The sequence below is a fragment of the Rhea americana genome, unplaced genomic scaffold (assembly GCF_003343005.1).
Source record: "Rhea americana isolate MKP2758 unplaced genomic scaffold, rheAme1 scaffold_247, whole genome shotgun sequence".
Classification (NCBI taxonomy): domain Eukaryota; kingdom Metazoa; phylum Chordata; class Aves; order Rheiformes; family Rheidae; genus Rhea; species Rhea americana.
The window spans coordinates 1,073,960-1,095,602 of NW_028186365.1; the positions used below are offsets into that span (position 1 = coordinate 1,073,960).

The 21,643-nt window shown below is 35.7% G+C and overlaps 1 protein-coding gene across 1 annotated transcript in view; it reads left to right on the forward strand.

The window, feature by feature from the left end:
- CUNH8orf34 (chromosome unknown C8orf34 homolog) overlaps nucleotides 1–19,831 on the forward strand; it is a 147,795-nt gene extending 127,964 nt beyond the window's left edge. The window contains exons 12-14 of the mRNA XM_085306785.1: nucleotides 4,869–5,371; nucleotides 10,483–10,576; nucleotides 19,569–19,831. Coding sequence (XP_085162911.1) covers nucleotides 4,869–5,371; nucleotides 10,483–10,576; nucleotides 19,569–19,669 — 698 coding nt within the window. The 3' untranslated portion in view covers nucleotides 19,670–19,831. The remainder of the gene's footprint in view (nucleotides 1–4,868; nucleotides 5,372–10,482; nucleotides 10,577–19,568) is intronic.
- Nucleotides 19,832–21,643: the final 1,812 nt, after the last annotated feature.

Here is a 21,643-nt window from a genome sequence, read left to right on the forward strand (position 1 = left end):
AGAAGCTGATGAAAATAGATAGAAAATTTAAACCTCCCTCTTTCTTCATTGAAGAAAAACAGCATTCAATTATTGTCTTTGTAGATACAATATTTTAAACTATAGCGTAATTACAGTAAATACAGTAATTAAACTGTGTTAACTGTGCTGCAGCCTGACAACATAATTACATGTTTATTTTACACATTTTGCCGGGGCTTTTGCAGTAAGGAATTACTGTTGCTTCACCTACAGTTAACTAGTCTCCCTAAAAGGCTGCAGTGGACCTTTAGACTGAGAAAGCATTACTTTGCAGGAAGAGCCCACCTCTGCCTGAGCGAAGTCTGTTGACTTGTGTGCAGTGAAATTTCTGCAACATCTCTGACAGGGCAACTGTTTCGAAAAGATAGAACAAAAAAAAATAACCTAATGCATTTTTAATGAAAATATCTTTCAGGACTTTTTTTTTTTTAATGAGGACCCTAGCTTGCATTTTGTTGTTCTTTGTATTTTCTAGTCTTCAGTTTTCGATATATGGCATGACACAGACACATAACATGGGTAGACCTATACATTGTATGTTATTTGTTGTATCATAGTGACTGTATATAAGGCTGCTTTTCCTGGGCCAAATCTAGCAAAAGTAATACAGAAGTGAAACACAGTGTGTATGTAAGGTAGAGGGAGAAATGAAATTTACCTGACCCTTCTTTCAAATCAGTCATAAAGTGAGGCAGATAACACTTTCAGTGGCATTTTCTAGAAGACTTTGGTCATTTGGTCTACCAATGATATTGGTCGGAAAGCCTTGGGAGCTGTACAGCTGTTTAAGTTCTGTCTTGGGTCTATTGCAGCTGAAGCCAGGGCAAAAGACAAAGGTCTAAGTGCAATGAGGTAAGCGCCAGCATTTAGAAAAGATTTTCATTTGGAATGGAACAAGAACTAAAAATTATGACATCTGCAAGTGAGGAAATGTTGTCCATTTTTCATTTCTGACAACATGAGATGCTGCCATTCAATGTTTGTGTCAGGTTCAAGTCACTGTGGCTATTAGAAATGTACCACTGCAGAAGTAGGCTGACAATCCATGTGTACTCTCTGCGAGCTGAAACTCCCAGGAACATCTAGTTACCTTATGAGGCATGTGGAGCCAGGAGACCAGCACACTGAGCTATGGYTGTCAGATATCTGGGTGTGCAGCAGGGACCTGAGAACACTGTGGCCCCCAGCCATTGAGGCAGTGCTCACCTTCCTATGCATTGATGCAGTTATCACTCAGAAGGGGTCTGGTGAAGATCTCATTAGCTTGGTTTATGTCCTAACTGTTGTTTCTTGTATGGTTATACTAGATGCTCTTAATCTAGCAGTTCCTTAGATKGCCCTAGACAGAGCTGACAATAATAACTACAGTATTCAACACAACGTCGAATTTTAAATACTTAACAATTAACCATAAGCTAACTGGCTAGGTTCTCTTAGTCTCTGAAATTCAGTGTGATGATGTATTACCTGCAGGGTCTTCTCTGTCACATCAATACTTTGTTGTCAGTTAGCTTTAAGCCTGTTGTTTTACTTACACTATATTTGGGATTCAGCTGTACACGCTACAATTTTTTTCTACCTGAAACCTTCACAGGAAAATGGTCTAGTCATTAGATATTAGACTCTCTTATTCCTATTAATTAATTAATTGATTTCCTGTTATGATGCCAATGTTGCTTGAGACTATTAGTCTCGGACAGACAAACATTACATAATTTCCATGAAGCATCAACTTGAAGGACCTCAGATAACAATGTCATGTTCTTGTTTAGCCTTTTCTGTCTCATTGTATATTTGCAAAGTTCTAGTGTCTCTGATAACAGCAAACCTTCTTATTTCAATTCTTATATTAAATGCAGTGAAACTTATTCATACTACCCAATATTAGGCAATCATTTTTATGCCTAAATTAGGATTTGGGCTACCTGTATGAAGATGAGAAGTAGTCCTCTATCTCAGATGCTCCTAAATGTCTTCTTAAGGAGCCTGCCTTTCCTTTATGTACAGGGTTGCATCTAACATGCTCTGTGACCCTACTTGAGCAGGGAGGTTAGACTACATGGTCTTCAGACGTCCCTTCCAACCTTACAGATTCTGTGATTCTGTGATTCTGTGATAGTTGGTGTTAATGCTGCATTTAGCCTTAGCCACCTATCTGTACCTGTCATCCAGCACTTAGTCCATAAAAATGATTGCCTAATATTGGGTAGAATGAATAAGTTTCACTGCATTTGATAGTCAGCAAATGACTGTCAGCAAGTGACTATCAGCAAGTGACTCCCAATATTTGAAAGCAGTATTTATTCTGACTCAGATTTTGAACCAAWCAATTTTCTTTTCCTTCTCTGCGTACTACTCAATAATGCTTTTGTTTGAGATCCTGTCTCTTATGTTACTGTGGCTGTTTTATATCACAGAAAGGTAGAAAACTGTTTTTTATTGGTAGTTAATTACAGCAACTTGCCAATATGGTTTGTAATATTCTACAATGTATTGTAGAATGGTAGGAATGTCCCATTCTTTGGTAACTGCGTACTTCTAGAATATATTTTATTACAAGAAGAACTTCTAAATGCATAAACATTTTCTAAGTGTATTATGAATCATATTCTTATTCTGGCATTTCTGATAAGCAAGAAAATGCCTTTGTGTTGCTCTTCTGTCTGTGGTTTGTTTTCCTTCAAATTACTTTGACAAAGTATTTAAAAAATCCTAAGTCATAATTCAATTCTGGTGTTTGCTGCACATCTGATAACACTGTAAGACNTAATTGAGTGTCTGATACTGATGTAAAATCAAACTGAATGTATGCTAAATAAAACTGAACAATTATGTTATCAGAACATGCTAACTGTATGTGGAGAAATTATTTGAACAGTTTGTTTATCTACAGACTCAATTACTGTATGAAATGAGGAAACATGAGCCAAAGTAAAATGTTTCTTGAGTTCATATTAAATCGTTAGATATTCAGATAATTTTTTGGCATACTGAATCACTATGGAGAAGTTAGAGGTCTATAATTTTGCAAAGACACAGGCTRAATTGAATCTTTATAAGAACACATTCCTCGTTTGGTTTAAATTGGGTAACTCACATTATCATTTATTGGCCCCTGGATTTGAACCAGGCATCTTATAAGTTCCAAAGTGATATGTATTGATTTTTTCTAAAAGCATAATGGAAGAGTACTTAAAAACATAATTATTTCAAAATGAAAATAACTAGCTGATTTTGTGAGGTCTGTCTTTAGTTAGATTGAATTGGCAATTAGAAATCTCCTTAACTTTGTGCTAAAAACTGTAACTACATTTCAAAATATGCCAGCAGCAAAACATTTGATCTTTAAGGAGTTAAGAAAGAGTTTTATTCAAGGCTTTCACAACTTTTCCAGTTTTAACATCTTTTTTAATAATATCATTTTACATGTGAGGAATATCTTCTATTATACTGCAAACATGAAACTAACATAGCTTACTTTCATGTTTCCAAAGTGTTATTATAAAATACGTTAATGTTAAAGGCAGCACATCTTTAATTATTGTACATAGAACATTATTTTTATGCCTACTAGTAAACACAAGTGAAATAGATCCTGAACTATGTATTGGAAAATCACTTTTTATTTATTTTAGGACTTTTAGTGCCTGAAGTTATTGTTATATGCACGCCTGCATGTTATATGCAGGTATGTTATCTGCATATCTGTTAAAATCCAGATTTTATATAGATTTACTTAATAGGAGTTTAAATCAATAGAGCCTTGCTGATTTAGGGCTTCTAAGACTATGGCTAATACTATCTAATGGAAAATAGTACTGCTATTCTAAAGGGAGCCAGCTGTCCATATCAAAACCAAGTTCCAGGAGTGTCCATGCCAGAGAGAGAAAAAAACTGATAATAATTGTGTAAAATAAAGTAAGCTTGAGTAAATTGTTCCTTAAGCTTCTGGACATTTTTAAATGTAAGGGCTTCAAAGTATGCTAGCTATATTAAGCTAAATACTAAACTACCTAACTTTGTTGGATTTATCTGATTTAATACATTAGAAGCAAATATATGTTTTATATGAATTCAGAAGACACTTTCATCACTGCCTCTAAACTGTTTTGTTTATAAATAGGATCTTACTTCTTACGTTTTAAAAAGGTGAATATCAACTGACCTTTCCCAAGAGTTTTACTTGTGCTAGGGGTAGGAATTGGAGCAGCAAATGGGGACCACCTYTTCCCTTGGTAGGCAATGGTGATCCCTTCATCTAATATGATGCTGAAGGCAGGCCAGAGCACAAAATTCAGGTCCAGACAGGATCACCGATACAGATGTAGCAGAGTTCAAAGATTTTTGGCCCCAGATTTTGGTTGGATGAGGTAGTGAGGCTAGAAGCAAAAAGTCTCATCTTGAACCAGTTTGGGATTGCCCCTCCCTGCAACTGAGGATTTCAGGTTTTGGTCACTGCTTCATCTTTACTTGATAGTAATGAGAAACTATTCAAAAGTTACAGAGAGGTAATTTGGAAGAAATGAGAAAGGTTTTTATTAGTTATGGTGACATTCATAGCTAGATGATGCAATGAAGTGGTATTATTTTGCTTTTGTGGGATAGCTGAGTTTGCAATAAAGGTAAATAAATTTTGAGGAGTTAACTGTCAAACATATTGGAACYGTCAATCCTGATACCTTCAGTTTTTGAAGGTGAATAGGTTTTTTCTTCCCAACTTGAGATTTGGGCACTTTTCACTCATATAGGGAAAAATCAATAAGAGTATAAAATCAGAGAGAAATGGAAGTGAGTTTCTTTTTWAAAAAAATGATATTGCTTTTGTCTTCATGTGTGTGTGTGTACAGATATTGAAAAGGACCTAGCGCTATGGGAAGAAGCAAGACTGTCAAGAAGCCCTAGTATCCAACATCCTAGTTTAGTTACATCTGACCATCAAGGCAATTTTCAAGCTACACAAGGCCAAAATCCAAGGCCTCAAGTGCCAGCTCAAATGGGGAAAAACATTCAGCTCCAGGGAAACAAGTCACCACCACTACCCGCGAACAGCAGAACACAGGTCTCCAGTATTGCAAACAGTAGGCCTCCAACACCCACTRCACAAACCAATAGGCCTCCGACACCGTCAGCTCCGGGAAGCAGACCTGTGACCCCGAATAGCTTGCTGTCACGACCTCTTACCCCTATCAACCAGGGAAATAAGGAAGGCATCATTAGTATGCAAAGAAGCAGATCTYTGACATCTAAGATCCAATTGGGGAGGACCCTCAGCGCTGCTTCAGGGCTGTCTGTGCAAATGAGTGGAGACATTGTTGGAACTGTCACTACTCAGAGAAGCAGTTTATCAGAAGTAAGATTTTCAATTTAATGATTAATGCTATGTGTAAGAGCTAYTCTAAGATGAAAACTAAAGTTGTTTTAGATTGTATTTTGCACTAAAGTAATATCAATATCCCTGATATAATTTACTACTCTGAGACGGACTTTAAACCTAATGATGAGAAAATTAGCAAGGAAATACTGCTCAGCTGTGAGAGGTACTCAAGCTGTCAAGCTGCTGGAGAATGTCAGAATTATTACAGAAATCATCTTGAAACACTCATACCCCCCAAATCTTTCATGAATTCGGTAGGGTTTTGACTGCATAATAGATAGCAGTTTCATTAGCCTTCTAAGAGGTACGTAAGTGTGGAATATTAAGCACAACTTTTTCCTGCTATAATGACAGGGCATAAGATTTCCTTGTTTTGCTTTATTTTTTCATTTATTTGACACATTACAGTGATTATTTAGACCCAGTTATACCGACAGATTTAAAACACAAAAACTGACCTGCAGTGAGAGTATGTCCAACATTACTGAGCCATTGTCCTGGACTTTTATGCACGTTAACTAACCTGGTTCAGACCATAGGAACTTCCTGTCTCTTACTAATGGCTCTTACAGGATAAGTCTTTGTTTAAAAAAAGTCAGTGCCTTGTGAATTTTGAGTAGAATTCTTCTTCTCTAACCTTAACTGCCTTAAAGATAACTTTAGCTTGCAACCGTGCTGTCTGTCTCGGATACCTGCCTTATAAAGCTGTGAGTTAATCTCAGGAAATGACTTCTCCACTGACTTGAGGAGGACCTCTATGTCTAGATTGCTAGATTTTAGATGGCTAAGGTGAAACAAGTCAGTTCCCACCATGTATTACTAACTTTGTCTCCCTTTTTAATCCATTTGTGAAAGCCTGCGGTGCTTTATTTTCAAGACAGAAAAAAATACTTCAGATGATTTAGTTTTGAGATGTATCAAAGCATCAAAAAATGTGTTGAATTTGACATTTGACATGATGTATGTTATATCAGGCTAACAATTTTTCAAAAAGTAAAAAATAACTTCGTTATAATAATGTTACTCAGAGAAAACTGTAGGAAAATTAGAGAGTCATTACCTAGAATAAACTTAATTATGTGTTATAAGAGAAAGGAAATGAGGCACTGATAACTCTAAAACTATAGAATTTATGGAGGAAATCTTCCTTAAATTGGATGGTGAAAAAATATCTCATTTTGGTTTTTGAATGGCGTTGCACTCATTCCATCAGTCCAGCTACTTCTTCAGCCCTAATTGGACATCTGGGTTAAAGACATGACGACTGAAGCTGGCCACAATTCTGTTGAAARTATCTCAACTAACAGTTCAGAGAAAAAAATATATAAATGGCATGAAAAAACAAAAACCTTTCATCCCTTTTGTGGGGGTGTATGTGTGTTGTTTCTGTGTTAGAATTTTCTCACGTGCAAGAACATGAAGGAGTTGGAATTAACTTTTAACTAAAAATGTTCAGGAGAAATGAAGGGTTTACTTCCTGCTAAATACTTTTTTTTTAAAACCAATTCTGCTTTTAACTGATGTATAGCCATGTGATGCTGACTTTATTTATGTACAGAATCCTGAAAGTGCCATATAATGAACACTGCATTTCCACTAAGTGCTGTCCAATCACTCATTCACTTCTGATGTTTTCTGTAATAATGCAGGCAATTAAAAACACTTACTTCTGCAGCCTTTTTGTAGTTATAATAATGATAACTCGTGAGATTTATTTTACTTGCTGTGACAATTGTTAACTGTGTTTGCTATATCCCAAACTTTGCTGATACCTCTTACAGTGTCGTAAGTTCTTTATAATATATGTATCTCATGTACTTTAAAAAAGAGCAATATTATTGCCCTGTTGTATAGATAATTAACATCCCACTTTCATCCAGCAAGTCTGCTTTAAAGCTGGTGTTAAATCTCAGCATTTTGTCCATGATTTTGTCCTCTGTACTGTTGCCTTCTAGAAGTGAGAAATTCTCTTTCTCTTTGCTCCTGGAACACAACAGTGTACTGACTGGCTGGTAATGACCCAGCCCAAAGCTGGGGCTATTTATTCTTTCCTGAGAAGTACACAAATGACCTTTGATTTAACATAAACTCATCTTGGGACTAGCTCTGATCTGAAGGGAATAACTGCTGGTATGACATCTTCATACTTGAGATCTTTCACAGCCGAGCTGTAAAGGCCAAGCTCCTCAGGTCTTGGAAAGTAGCTGATGGAGGTCTGGCCAGTTGTCCTCTGCTAACTTATGTCTGGAGTGTTATCCTGTGAGCTTTAGAAGCTCTTCTAAGCTACCTTTCCCCACCCCAGTTCCTGGTTACCTAAAAATATAGAACTGGGTATGGACAGAACATACAGAGTGTCTCTGTTCAGTGACACTTTTTACCATTAGAAATGTCCTTCTTTTTGTGGCCATGTGATTCTATTTCCTTGTCTCTTTGGCCAAGGAGACAAATTTTTAAAAAGCCAAAGTAGCAGTGGGCTTGGGTAGGCAAAGAATTACAAAGTTCTGTCTTTCTTTGTAATTTTACAGATTACAGACATATAAAACTAACAACTGATACTGTATATTATAATTTTGCAACTTTCTTTGCAGATTTTGTATCCCCTTCATAAAAAGAGCTGTGTAAAAAGAGCAAAATAAAAGAAGGGAAATTGCCTTTATTCTTCTTAGACTACTTATGGTGTAAAAGAAAAATTTCCATTTTATGTGAATGCACTGTGGTTATATTGCCAATGCTATACAAGACACTGATAAAATTTTGAAAAGAAGTTGCTGCTTTCTCACTTTTATTCTGGTGTAAATCAGAACTATCTACTGACATTAGTGAAATAAATCAGTACAAACTGGTATGTATTTGAGGAGAATGAGTCAGTTGACAAGGATGCAGTGAGTGAGTACACGGAGCATGTTTCATCATAAAGAGCTTGAATTAAAGAATTCAAAATCTTCATGGACTTACTCTGTCTGTGCTGTCACTAGTTCAGTTCTCAGGATTTTTAATATATCTCTTAATGCTTGATGTATGCTTCCTAGTTTGTAACATATTTCAAAGTAACATAAGTTCAAAATAGAAAAATGCTACTAATAAGTACAATTTAAGGAGAGTCCTTAACTTTTAGTAAAGTCTGTGCTCTAGCTCAAGATGGCTTAATCTTGTCATAGCACAATTTTTAAATAACTTGGCAAGTGCTTAACGTATTGACTGCTAAGAATTTTGATTGATAATTAAGAATAATGGTAGAGATTTCTACTGATCTGAGTTTTTGTGCATGAATTTCTGCCTCTTGACACACATAATATTTCAATATTCCAGTAGGTATGTTTTATTATCAGCCCTATTCAAGGCTGAATTGAATATAGCTAAGAAATATTACCTAGATAAATAGTTTTATTGTCTCCATAAAACTAATAAATCAGGATTCTAAATCCTTTTGCGGAGATACTTCCTTGCATTTACTATCTCCTTTGGTGTTTTGTGTAGCTTGACAATGGAAAGCTGAATCCTGCTTCTCCCTTCAGGATAGATTCCATTAAAGTGACACCATTCTGCAATAGCTCTTCTGAGATGAAAATACTACCCACTCCCTCATTTACCATTACATTTTCTGAACACTTGGAATTTTACAAACTCTTTATTTACATAGATAGTTTAAAGTGTCATTGTTAAGAGCAGGAAGTTTTAACTTAATATAACATTGATTCATACAAATTTTCCTCCTGAATGCTGAGTATAGAACACAACTTAATGTCATGGGAACTCTGTCTTTGGTCAGATACTTCTATTCTGTTCTGCCGTACTCAGTTCTTTGCTTTGTATTTTTGGAAGACTAAAAGGTATGTTGATCAGTGTGAGCACCACTTATTCCTACTGCAAAAATCATGTTCTGTGAACCAAAACGTTTTGCCCCATTCAGTGCTGTATTCAGCAACCATCTCTAACACTGAAAACATTTAAAATGACGATACAAGCCTAAGGCCTGGACCTCCTGCCTGAGCTTAGTTGTTTTGTATTTTTCTTAACATTTGACTAAATTAACAATTTCCTGCCAGCAAGCTAGATCTTCTTTGAAAAGTCCTCATTTTCCAAGAACTTAATAACACAAACCTAATTTATATTTTTTAACCTGATCATCAATTTAAAACTGAACGCCAACATTTATGTCATAGTGGTGTGTCTTACAACTTTGAATATGTAGATTCAGATTTTCAGCTGGCATAAATGAAATAGGGCTCCCTCCTTTTTATTTTTGGAGCCTGTAAGAATCTGTGTTTTAATATAAATGTCTGGCCAATGTTTAAATTAAGTTTTAAACACAAGACTTGCATATTTTGAACTGTTGAAAATGAAACTCTCTGTATACATTCCAATCTAATCTCATCTTGAATATTACAAAAGAAGCTGATGGTATTTTATTTATGTATATGTGTGTGTGTGCTTGTATGTGCACATGTGGAAGTTTATTTTTCTGTATATTCACCTATTTTATATAAAAAGGGGCTGATTGTAAAACAGTAAAAAAAACCTGTGTAGTCAGCTATATATGGACTCTAACTGTGTATAGTATTTATATTTTGATACTGAGAGTTTTGTAGTATCTTGGAGACAAAAGTCACCGTAGCTTTTCTCCTTCATAGGCTTTCACCTTCTCCAACACAGATTCTAAGTCAGGCTCTAAGTCCTTGTTCTCACTGGATTTAAGTCAATGAAAAGTTTGACAAGTCAAAACTGTACTTAAACAGATCCTGCATGACTTTTCCAGGTGTGTTCTAAAAGCACTGGGATAGAGGGAGTACCTGCATTCAGATTTTCTTCTGTGTGTTGCTACATTTTCAAGATGAACGTGGAGATATCTGGCTATAGCGGTTAGTGAAATAGCTAAAGATACTTTCTCAGAATAAATAGATAAATAAGAATTCAATAGATATTTCTAGGTAGTCTGCACATCCTTTAAATTCTGTCTTTATTTTGCAAGGAGAATTATTTTTTATTAAAGACTTTTTCCTCTCCAGTTAATTGAGGCTAGAGTGTTTGCTGTAGTTATACAGGATGATTCTGTGTCACTTTATCTAAAATAGATCTGTTTATGGCAGGATGAATTCTTACAACAGCTTCAGCTTGCTCATCAACCTTGGATATTGCCGAGTGACACAGAAAGTGAAGGAGTGGAAGCTGACCAAGACAAATGTAAGTATACTTGTTAGGAGCTGATAATGTGACAACTCAAACTTTAGCTTCTCTCTTTCATATCACCAAACCCTACAAAGAAGTCATGCCTGTTCAGATGAACGGTTCTCATAAGTACCAATTACTCATTTGATTATGGGCCAAAGTATTGAACTTAACAGGACTGATTTACATAAGCATTCCTATAGTCACTGAACATTGACAAGAAGATCACAAACCACAGTTTACTTAACTAAGTGAAACAATTTGTACTGATAAATTAAAGTAGCTGTTCCAGAAAAAAAACATGAAATAGAAAAGATATTCTGGGTAGTAAATCTGCATTGACAGGACAAAAAAANAAAAAAAAAAAAAAAAAAAAAAAAAAGTAGCTCTGGAAGCTCCAGCCTTCCTTCCTTGTCAGGATTGTGACTCCGTTATTCCTGTCTTGTCTGCATTCTTTTGAATTCCTCTGTATGAAAAAAAATTCTTAAACACACAAGTTGTCTAGTCAGGCAAGTAAAGGTCAGCAGGATCATAACCTAAATGAGACAGTAGGTAAGAACAAAAAACGCACTATAGGTTGCAATACATTCTAATTCTAGCAAGTTGTATCTGGCTAAAAATGCCTGGAAATAATTTTGTTGAAAATATTAAATCCTTTGCAATTTCTTTTTACTTTTGGTAGTTTTGTGATCTGTAAGAGTGAATATATGAACTATTTTCTAACATATTTTAGATAATATACTTAAGAATGAGCTGTTTAATTAACTGTTCAGAAAATGTAATAGCTGCAACTAAAAATGCTTTAAACATAGTTAAAAGAAGAAGCCAATTTCCTCATAGAAGGAAACAGTTGTGTAAAGAATTAATGATTAATAATAATCATGCCTGATAAGCAGAATATATTTTTTAATTATACCACTTAAAAACCTAAGAATTTGCATACCGGCTTCACAAATTCATAAACAGACCATGATTTGACTATGAAGTTTCAATTTATATACTGAGATTTTCAAAACCATGGCTAGTGTTTTTTCAGTGTTAAAGTGAAGTTCCAACTGTGTTTAGTCCAAAGCCAGTAAAACCTAAACCTTTTGCTTATCTTAGGGCTGAGGCTCATCATAGGTGGCCAAAGGGAGAGCTTGGTTACTTGCCCCTCCTGTGGACATGAATTTGCCTCTAAATTTCCACTAATGATTTGTAATTAATTCTGGTAGATCATTGGCACTGCCCAGTGTGATAGGGTGGAAGATGAGAGGCAAAAGCAACAGTCCTCCCTCCACATCAGTAGAGATGATAGATTTGCATATAGCTGAGTGCCTAGCTATTACATAATTTTCATAGAATCACAGAATCATAGAATCAGTAAGTTTGGAAGCGACCTCTGGAGATCATCTAGTCCAACCCCTCTCCTCAAGCAGGGTCACCTGGATCATGTTAGAGAGGGTTGCATCCAGGTGGGCTTTGAATATCTCCAGAGAAGGAGACTCCCCAACCTCTCTGCGCAACCTGTTCCAGTGCTGATTATTATCATTATTRCTGGTGATTATTTAATAATATTTGTTTTACCTGGATCTGGTGCACAGAGAACAGAGAAGGTAATTTTAAACTATTTAAAGTTTATATATAGTTTCCTTAGTAAGCAGGATTTACAGCTGTAATATGCTCACATCTTGCTTTTGAGACTATCTGTAAGTCCGCACAGTTACCTGCAGCACCATTTATAGTAGGTCAGTGTTTCTGCTAATATAACTAAGGTAATGTAACAAGAATGTTTGAGCGAAGCAATGCTTCCTGTATCTGAGATCTAATAATGATAAATAACAATAATGTGTCTATCATGGCCATCTGAGGGGAAATGCTGGTGTCAAACGCAAGCACAAAGTTCAGAACTACTACTGMTGGCAAAGAGAAGCTACCAATTCCCAGGTGCTGAAATGGTTGTAAAGTGGGGAGACATTCAGGGGCTTGGAATACTTGCTGATGCCAGTGCTTGTAGGCTGAGCATCCGGCAAGATTATACTTCATTTTTTACCCTAAAGTTAATAAATCTGTGTGGACGTTGTGTATGTGATTTAGTGTTGAGGGCCCAGGAGTTCATAATTTATGAGTCCAAGCAGAAGATCTGCAAAATTAATCTTTACAATAGCCACACCTGTTCTTTGACTCAGCTTTTAATAAATTATATGTGGATAATATTTACTGCATTCTTTGAGATAATAGCAGCCAGGTGTAAAGCTAGTTTTAGGTAGTGGGAAAAATAACAAGGTGAAAAGAAAGACTGTATGAGTCACCATGAGTTCTTTTAAATTAATACCTTCTGGTTAGTTAGCATTCTACAAGAAAATTAGTGAGAAGATTATTTTGGGGGTAATAGTTTCAAATGTAGAAAGATGTAGGAGTTTAAAGAAGCTATTTTCAAAGTGAATAGTATCTTTACAAAATTGGGTCACTTAAATGTCTCAAAATCTCCCAACAAACATCATTTGTAAAAGAGATATGGGATTGTACTTATTGTCTTATGGAAATGTTGTCAGGGTTCTCATTTCTTGAAAAAAACAGACTTTATTTTCTAAATCCTGTAGGCCCTTTGACAGCATTTTAAGAATTTATCCTTACCAGAACATCCAAGTATAACTGATATTTAATTATTTTTAAAGCTTCATAACAAAATCTGAAATTAAGTAGGTATCATGTAAAAGATATAAATTAACAAAGAGAAAAAGAGATTTGTTGTGTTAAAGAAAGAAAAATATTGTAAGACATACTGAGACATACTGTTGATTTTTCATCAAACCTTCTCCCTCTTTATGTACTTAATTAAATTTGTAGCTGGGAGAGAGRAAGAGAGACAGAGAGAATTATTTGCTCTCCTAGTATAAATTTTGTGATTAAAAAATGAGAACCAATGCAGTACCTGAAGGGAGGGTGTCAAAGGGACGGGGCCAAACTCTTTTCAGGTGTCCCGTGTGACAGGACAAGAGGCAATGGGCAGAAATTGAAGCACAGGAAGTTCCGCCTGAACGTGAGGGGGAATTTCTTCCCTGTGAGAGTGATGGAGTACTGGAGCAGGTTGCCCAGGGAGGTTGTGGAGTCTGCTTCTCTGGAGATCTTCAAGGCCTGCCTGAATGCAACCCTGTCCACCATGCTCTAGGTGACTCAGCTGAGCAGGGAGGTTGGACTAGATGATCTCCAGAGGTCCCTTCCAACCTTACTGATTCTATGATTCTATGATTTTTTTTTTAATTCCATACAATAACTAAATCTCTTGAGCTTACTAGGTGTATTCCCCCTTGATATTCTGTACATGATGAGCACAGAGGAGAGAAAATGCTCTAGGTAGTATGTTTTGTTCTCATACAAAACCTACAGTCTATGGTTCTTTTGTGATTTTAGTGTCACTAAAATAAACGGACAAAAATTAGAGTCTCATGTGTTTTTCTCCTCAGCTGTCATTCTGAAGACAATTCCTCATTATTACCTTTAGTATTTTACTGGTGTGCTGATTTTCCCCAGAGAGTTTTCAGAGGATGCATGATGATCACTCTTTTCACAGAAAGAAAAGTGATCTGGAGAATWTTTATCACTTTCACAGTGCATTTTATATAGTGAGTGTTCTTAGAGCTGGCAAAAACAGTTTTCTTCTTTATGGAGTACTGATACAAGGAGATAAGAGTTGCATCTCCAATCACCAGAGCATTAGTTAGCCAGCCTTTATGAGAAGAAATTTAGTTCCACCCTACCTTAATTTCTCCCCTGAGAACAGGTCCTGCAAATATTGCTAGTTGAAATTTTCTTGTTAGGACCTTGAAAAGACAATTTTCTGGGATAATTTGATCTACTGTCTGTAGCTCTGGAATGGACTTATTCGGCAAACTGCCCAAAGGCCAGATTCTGCTGGAGTCTCAGCTACCTGAATTGTAGAATTCTACAAGTGACCCACAAAACAGATTTTTGGACTTAGAGTATTCCTACCTGAAATCAATCCRTTGTCAGAGGTGTATGAAAGGTGAATACCTTGGGCTCTTAGAGAACTTGCTGCTTGTTTAATCTGTGTTAATTTAGACACAAATATAGCTATAGCTATATTCCTTTGCCCCAATCTGGTTAAGGCACATCAGCTTCTGTAGTTATTGGCACACAAAATGATGCAGCTTCTATCATTTCACCCTAAATTCTACTTACAAGTGGGAGCACTAGATATTCATTTCTAGCTGGGCTGATGGAGACTATTTCTGTAAAACATCTAAAACATCTGGAACAAGGTTTGAACTCTCACCTACTGATCTGTGGCACRAAAGTTAAATATTTTGCCATTGTACACATGCAAACTCWTTTCTAAGGGTTTGCAGTGGAAGGTCAAATACTGACAGATCAAAACTAATTGTTGGGAAAAAGTAGGATTTCCACCCCATTCATTCATAAACTGGTCTTGAAATACTGCAAAGGCACTCATCTGATGAATTCAACAARCATTAAATAAAAGCTTCATTTTCCCATTCTACACAAAAGTCTACCTGCGAAAATACTGAAGAAATCAGAGAGTTTTTTTTTTGCAGACTGAATAAAATCAAGTTGTGTTCCAGRGTAATTCCAAATTTTCAGTATTTGTCCATTAGCAGAATTCCTTATACTGAGCAAATTCTTGTGGCTAAACAGTTGTCTTTCTTGATTAATTATGCAAATAAATGTTTCTAAGACTTAGAAAACTACTTGATCAGAGCTGTTAATAAAGAAGAGGGTACTGCTTGAATACATTTTTGCTGAGAAAATTTTCTTTCACTAGAGCCAGGTACTATTCAGTATGAGTGACAGAATCAGGATCAGAGCAGCAACAGYTGATTGCAATATTTATGCCAGTAGCACAAACACATTCTATTTCTATTAGTCAAATTCAGCTATTTGTATTGTTCTTTGTGCTCTGACAGCATATACCAGCACTGGAAAAATCTCAGTGGGTATGAATTTAGTGCAAGACTAGATTTGGTTTCTCTAGGGAGCAAGCTAGTTGTAAGGCATTGCACAAAGATACTATTCAATTATAGGTCTTGTTAGTAAGAACATAGTATTTATAGTTGGAGATTTTTAACAGTAAATAGTAAATTCACAAAAATATACTTTTCTTGTCTCAAAAGTGAATCCAGGTTGAACTTCTGGAAAATTTTAATTTGACATTCACAAAACTTATGGAAAACTTACTGGTACCTTCTTTTCATCAAAGAGTTGTAACAAACTGGAATGAAAAAGTCAGAAGTCATATCTCCCCATCTCACATAACCTTTTTAGGAAGTGCCATCAGGCTAGGGTCTGCTTTGGAGAATGAGTCATTTTCCCAATTTCTCCTGAGGGCACATATGTTAAAAAATACTTGCTGGATAGAGACTACAGCTTCACCACAAGTTTAAAAAACTTTTTTCTCTCTCATTCCCTTATCAGTGCTAGCTAGGTATATCAGCTTAAGCCAGCCCCATTTCCACTTAGGAAGTGGGATATCAGTCAGAATTGTTTACAYCTAAACAATGCTTGTCTAGACCTATTGGATATTCTTGGCTGGAGGTCTTGTTTCCCCAATGCTGAAGCTGCACCATTTCATATTTTGAATCTGAAAAKGAGAGAGAGAACAATTTTCTAGCTTGGAAACTTGCCCCAAAATAGGACGTTTGAATATAAGCATTTATAGATGGTGAAATAAAAGTAGAGATTGACTGTATTTCGAGTAGTAATTAGGTTGTCTTGGAAGGTGTATTTGGAGGGGAGGAGGAGTTCTAATACAGCTAGAAAAAGTTGGAGCCAAAAATCATGATTCCTATATTAAAAAGGATGTTCTTAAATCCAAAGCAGTCATTTCTTCTTATGCTTTTATGACTTTAGCTCATATCACTTTGTTTCTTCTGACTCTGTTTCATTTCACACTAAATTAAATATTTKGGGGGAAGGGGGAAGAACCGCTGTAGTGAGAAAGAAATCAGTGCAGAAAACTTTTTTGTGAGCTCTTTTTTCCAAACCAAAGAATATATTTTGTTGCAACTTGCATTGTTATGATAAACTTGGATTCCCAGACATATAATGTGATAACAAATAACATTATRATTTTAAAAACTACATATGGAATTATCACAGCACACATTAGGTAAGTTAAAACTGACTCAGTGGGGARTCAAAAACAGTTTCTAATGGGAAGATATAGATGAATGGGGCTCATTAGGGTCTCATAGCTTTGGATAATTGGTGGGAAGAACAAGCTGAAGTTATTAAGTGATATGGATTGTCTGGTAAAATGGCCACATTCCAGTAAAAGGCATTTTATTGTAACCAGATGAGATATATTTGAACCAAATGAAATATATCTGGCATCAGAGAAATATATCTGTCTCTTCTGCAAAATAATGAGGCTTTATCCTGGAACGCAGTGACCTAATGAATTTAGGATCATTGTAGAACATCATCTCACCATGAGCTCTCAGCATAATGCTCACAAAGAAGGGTAGAACATTCCTTGAATGCCTGAAAAGATAAGTAGCACACATAGTGTCAATAAAAAACTGCAGTTTTGGTATCCAGCCCTTAAGGATTGGAGTTACTTGAGAGATTTCATAAAGTGACTAAAAATGAATCAGRACTTGGGAAGCCCTGTTAGATATTCACCTCAGCTAAAGGCATTGTATTAGGAAGCTTGGAGATTACTAGATATTTGTGTGCAGATATTCAAATGGAAAAAATGACATTCATCAAACTGTGAGAAAGAAAATTAAATGCTATTTCCTAGCAACCAGGAGCCTTAGGCATTGTAACCACAAGTTAAGGGTGGCAATGAACTTGCAATTACTAAGGTGAGGTGATGTGTCTTTCTAAATGATAGGCTTTAATCCAGGGGGAAATTCTGTGTGTTGTATATACAGAAGGTCAGACTAGAGGATCATAATAGAATATTTTGTCTTAGTGTCTATGAATTTAYGTTTTTGTGCTAATAAAGAGCTGTCTAGATGTGCCTTTTCAGTTGTTTTCTAGGGCACTGCTTGCTAGGCATTGCTAAAAGAGAGCACGATGTAATAAGCATATAAATCGACATTTATGCTGGCTTAATTTGTTCCAGAACTTCCTTATATCTAAGTTTCAGTTGACACATGCAAGGTAATTCTTAGTYTGCAACAGTAGGTAGGTGAACATTGCAGAGTCAGAAGTGGAATGAGCTGATTGCTTAGAACTGAAAAATGCCTATTTTCTGACAAACCCTTGACAATGCACATAACTTTATGCACATGTATAMACACTCTTGTTTTTCTGCTGAGGTTTATAATAGTGATTTTAGACTGCAGAGCTCCCTCCATTTGTTTTTATTATAGTAATTTGTTCCTTGGAATATAAAATATTCATAAAAAATCATTGGGGATGGCAGAGTGCCTCTGAACAAAKTAGTATGTGACTTCAGTAGTCTAAAAGAAAGTAAACATGGAAAATACAAGATATGAAAAATCTGGATTAATATTGACCATAATAARATACTATTAAGGCTTTATTGTGTTCTCGATAGTTGTGTAAGTTTGTAGATTTCAAAGCATAAAATATATTTATCCTAATTATAACTACGTGAATGTCCTCTATTAAGTGCTAATGTACATCATAACAATGATAACAATCTTTTGCTTTTTAAAAGGTTTTCTTTTTTATTTAAGAAGCATTTGCAAGTCAAATCTAAGCTTTTAGGAAAGATTTATTAGCTGTCCTTAATTTTTGAATTCCACAGACTTTTGTGTCTTGTATAAACCACTCTGGATAGCTGTACAGGTAAATTCAGTAGTAATTGTCTATACAGATCATCCAGAAACTCTATTGAACCATATTAAAATTTTAATTTAAAAGTAATTTAAATTTAAAAGTAAAGGATAAAGACCTGTATTATGATCTGCATATATCACAAAAGAAACTCCAYTAGCTATAGGTTGATACAATATATAGCGAGCTATATATTGATATAGCAACACAAGTTTGAGTCACAAAGTATGATCTATGTTTTGAAACACAGATTGTRTAATACTGTGCTGTTAAAAGATTAGCCTGAAAGATCATAATCAAAAAAAGATAATCCTCTAGGAAAGTAAACCTCTTCTGTGATAGTAATTAAAGAGTTTCAGAGAATAAAATAAACAAAATTTTAATTAACTAAGGGAATTAATAATACTAGCCATTATAACAAAGAAATATAACTTTTTAATGGTAATGCAGCCTAATTTGCTGCATGTTGATGAAGGAAATTAATTTACTTAATCTAATTTTGATTTTAAAAAACATCTTAGTCTTAGCAGACTAAGAATTTGATGAGAAGTAGCTGAACTTAAACATAATTCTTTGTGAAGGCATTCAATGAGGCAAAGCAGAGAACAATGTGGCTGAAAAACCGCTTAGCACAAGTAGAGTGTTTTTACACAGCTATTCAGTCCTCCACTGTGGTTCAGCCCCATCATTCCTATAGGTGCCTTGACGTTTGTGCAGTGTGAGTCAAGAAGAGGTACAGAGAAGATCTGAGAGTCTGGCAGTGGTGAGCTGAGACTGCTTCAGCTGGCTTTTCAACCCAGAAATACTCATAAAACCATACCCTTAGAGTTTTAGTAAAGACTCAACTGATTATAACCCTATGAAACTTGTGAGGTGTGCAGTCATCTTATGGGATGGCATCTGGCCTATAGGTGCAAATCAATGGGCTGTTCTGCTCAGGAGCTAGTGTACAGACTTTCCAGCTGGAAAGAACTGRCTATTTCATGTGTCCTTCGTACCACAGAGCAGTGGAAAGAACTAAGAACAAAACCACACTGTTGAGCTCATTCTTTTCTGCTTTTCTTGATTCTTTTCTTTGCTACACTGGCTGAATGCTATAGACATACAGGATGTTACTGCAAACCTATGTATATTTTTTACTCCATTTAATATAATCATAGTCTTAATTGTAACAGCTTTTTTCAAGAGACATTGAATCCAATCCTCTTGCACTAGTGCCTTGTCTGGTCATTTGCAGTAGTGAAGAGAGAGCATGAAGTGGCCCTGAAATCCAACCAAAGCACATTGTTCATGTCCTGCATCTACTTTCACTCACTTTGTGACCCCTTGAAGTGCTAGACCCTGGGAGCAGCAAGCAGGGAACATACAGCTTTGCAGTAAGTAAGTTCTTGAAAGGCTGTTGGCTCCACAGCTGGCTGACTGATTCGCTAGAGGAATCAGATTGCTGCAGAAACCAGAAAAAAATGTTGAATACTTGACTATAGTCCCAGGTACAAAAATGACCAGGAAGTGAATGATCTATGAAGGAAATCTGTTTTCTTTCCATGGCCCATAATTCTTCATGCTCTAATAAGTTTAACACTCTTTATTATCCTATTGCTGTAAATGTATTTTACAAAGCTGAGATTTATTCTAAGCCAAAACTGTAGAAATTGCTCTTTATCATAAAGAGGAAGGATTTTGCATTCAACTAGAAAAAAGTCTGTATTGTAAAAGGTTAAAATTTGCTAATGAATTCATAATAACTGACTGTTATTAACTCTGTCAGTAAGCAAGTCCATGAATATGGGAGCTGGGGGAGGGGAGAAGAGAGGAGGCTTGATCCTTGATCTGAGACTTCTGTTCATTTTCATTAGATCTTGTTTGGCAATACATGATATCAGTGTGAGTGTTACACCAGAATCTTGGGAACATATAATATCTCTGTTTCTCATTTTCCTTATCTGTGAAGTAAGATGATAAAATGCGATAACTCACAGCAGAACTATGAGAAATCACCAGTCAAGGCTGAATATGTCATGACTGTAGGCCCCAATTCTTTCTGCTTTGATCTCAACTACTTTAAAATTACTGTAGTTTTTCAACTATTTTTATAAACAGTGRTGGCTTCCTGTTTGTGTTATTGTCATTCTCCCTTACATTGGCAAAACCAGGCTGTCAGATGTGACTCATCTCACCTAACTTCAGCTATCAAAAAGTGAGGGAATCTAGTCCAAGCTGGGGAACTGAAATAGTTGCAGTGAATCTCTTCTCCACATCAGTRTCTCTTTTCTCTCTTGCATCTCCAGCCAGACCCGTTTTTATCTCATGTCATCTCAAAGTTGATTTGATCCTATTAATGTCATTTCAACTGGTGAGAAGTCACGAATTCTCTAATGACTGTGGGGTGGCATGGAATGTATTTTCTGGCTGGGATCCCATTTCCCTCTGCAGCTAAGAAGACCACAGTCCCCAGGGGTTTTTGGGTARCAGTCATGAGAAGAATTTGCAAATGAATCAGGCTTACATTTATTTGCTTTTTTTCCCCTTTAAGAGAAATTTGTTACTTAAAATTCAAACTGTGACAATGCTTGAATCTCTGATAAATGAAGTGCCTTGAGGAAAACAGTTGTTAAACATAAAACATAAGTGACAAAAAATATGAGGTTAGTAGAGGATAAGAAATGTCTTTTTTTTTTTTTTTTTTTTTTTTTTTTTTTAATGCAGAGGTTTTCAAGGTAGGTACCTTACTCTGTTGTATATCAATACAGTACAGTATCAGATACAAAATCGAGGTTTATCACCTGGCAAAGTGAAACTACAGCTCTTGTTCCAACTACGTTTAATTGGTTACCAGGAGATAATTAGAATAGTTTGTTCCTAACAAGTGTCTGTGATCTCCCAAAGTGAGATTTCATATTTGTGTATGCTAAAGGAATGAATAAATGTGARGTCACTGTTCCTGCTTCCTTCAGTGTTTAAAAACGGCAAGATGAAGGCTTCTAAGATAACTAATGGACCTCATCTGTGTAATTGAATTTGGTTCGGGTGTTTATTTCCCTTTTATCCAGACAGGATCCATGTACTAGGTCCAACTGCAGCATTACTTTATTTTCTACAAGCTCTTTTTGGTTTGTGCTACAGTCAGCAACATTTGCCAAACATCGACTTTAGTGTGAATGTGTAAATATTTGTAAAAGCTAAATTTCCATTTTGCTTTGGGGAAGGTTTTCAGACTGAATTCTTTCAATATGTGAACACATAATCAGAAATGAAAACATTGCTTTTTCAGCCTATCTGATTAAATCACAGTTACCTAGTATGTTTAATGCT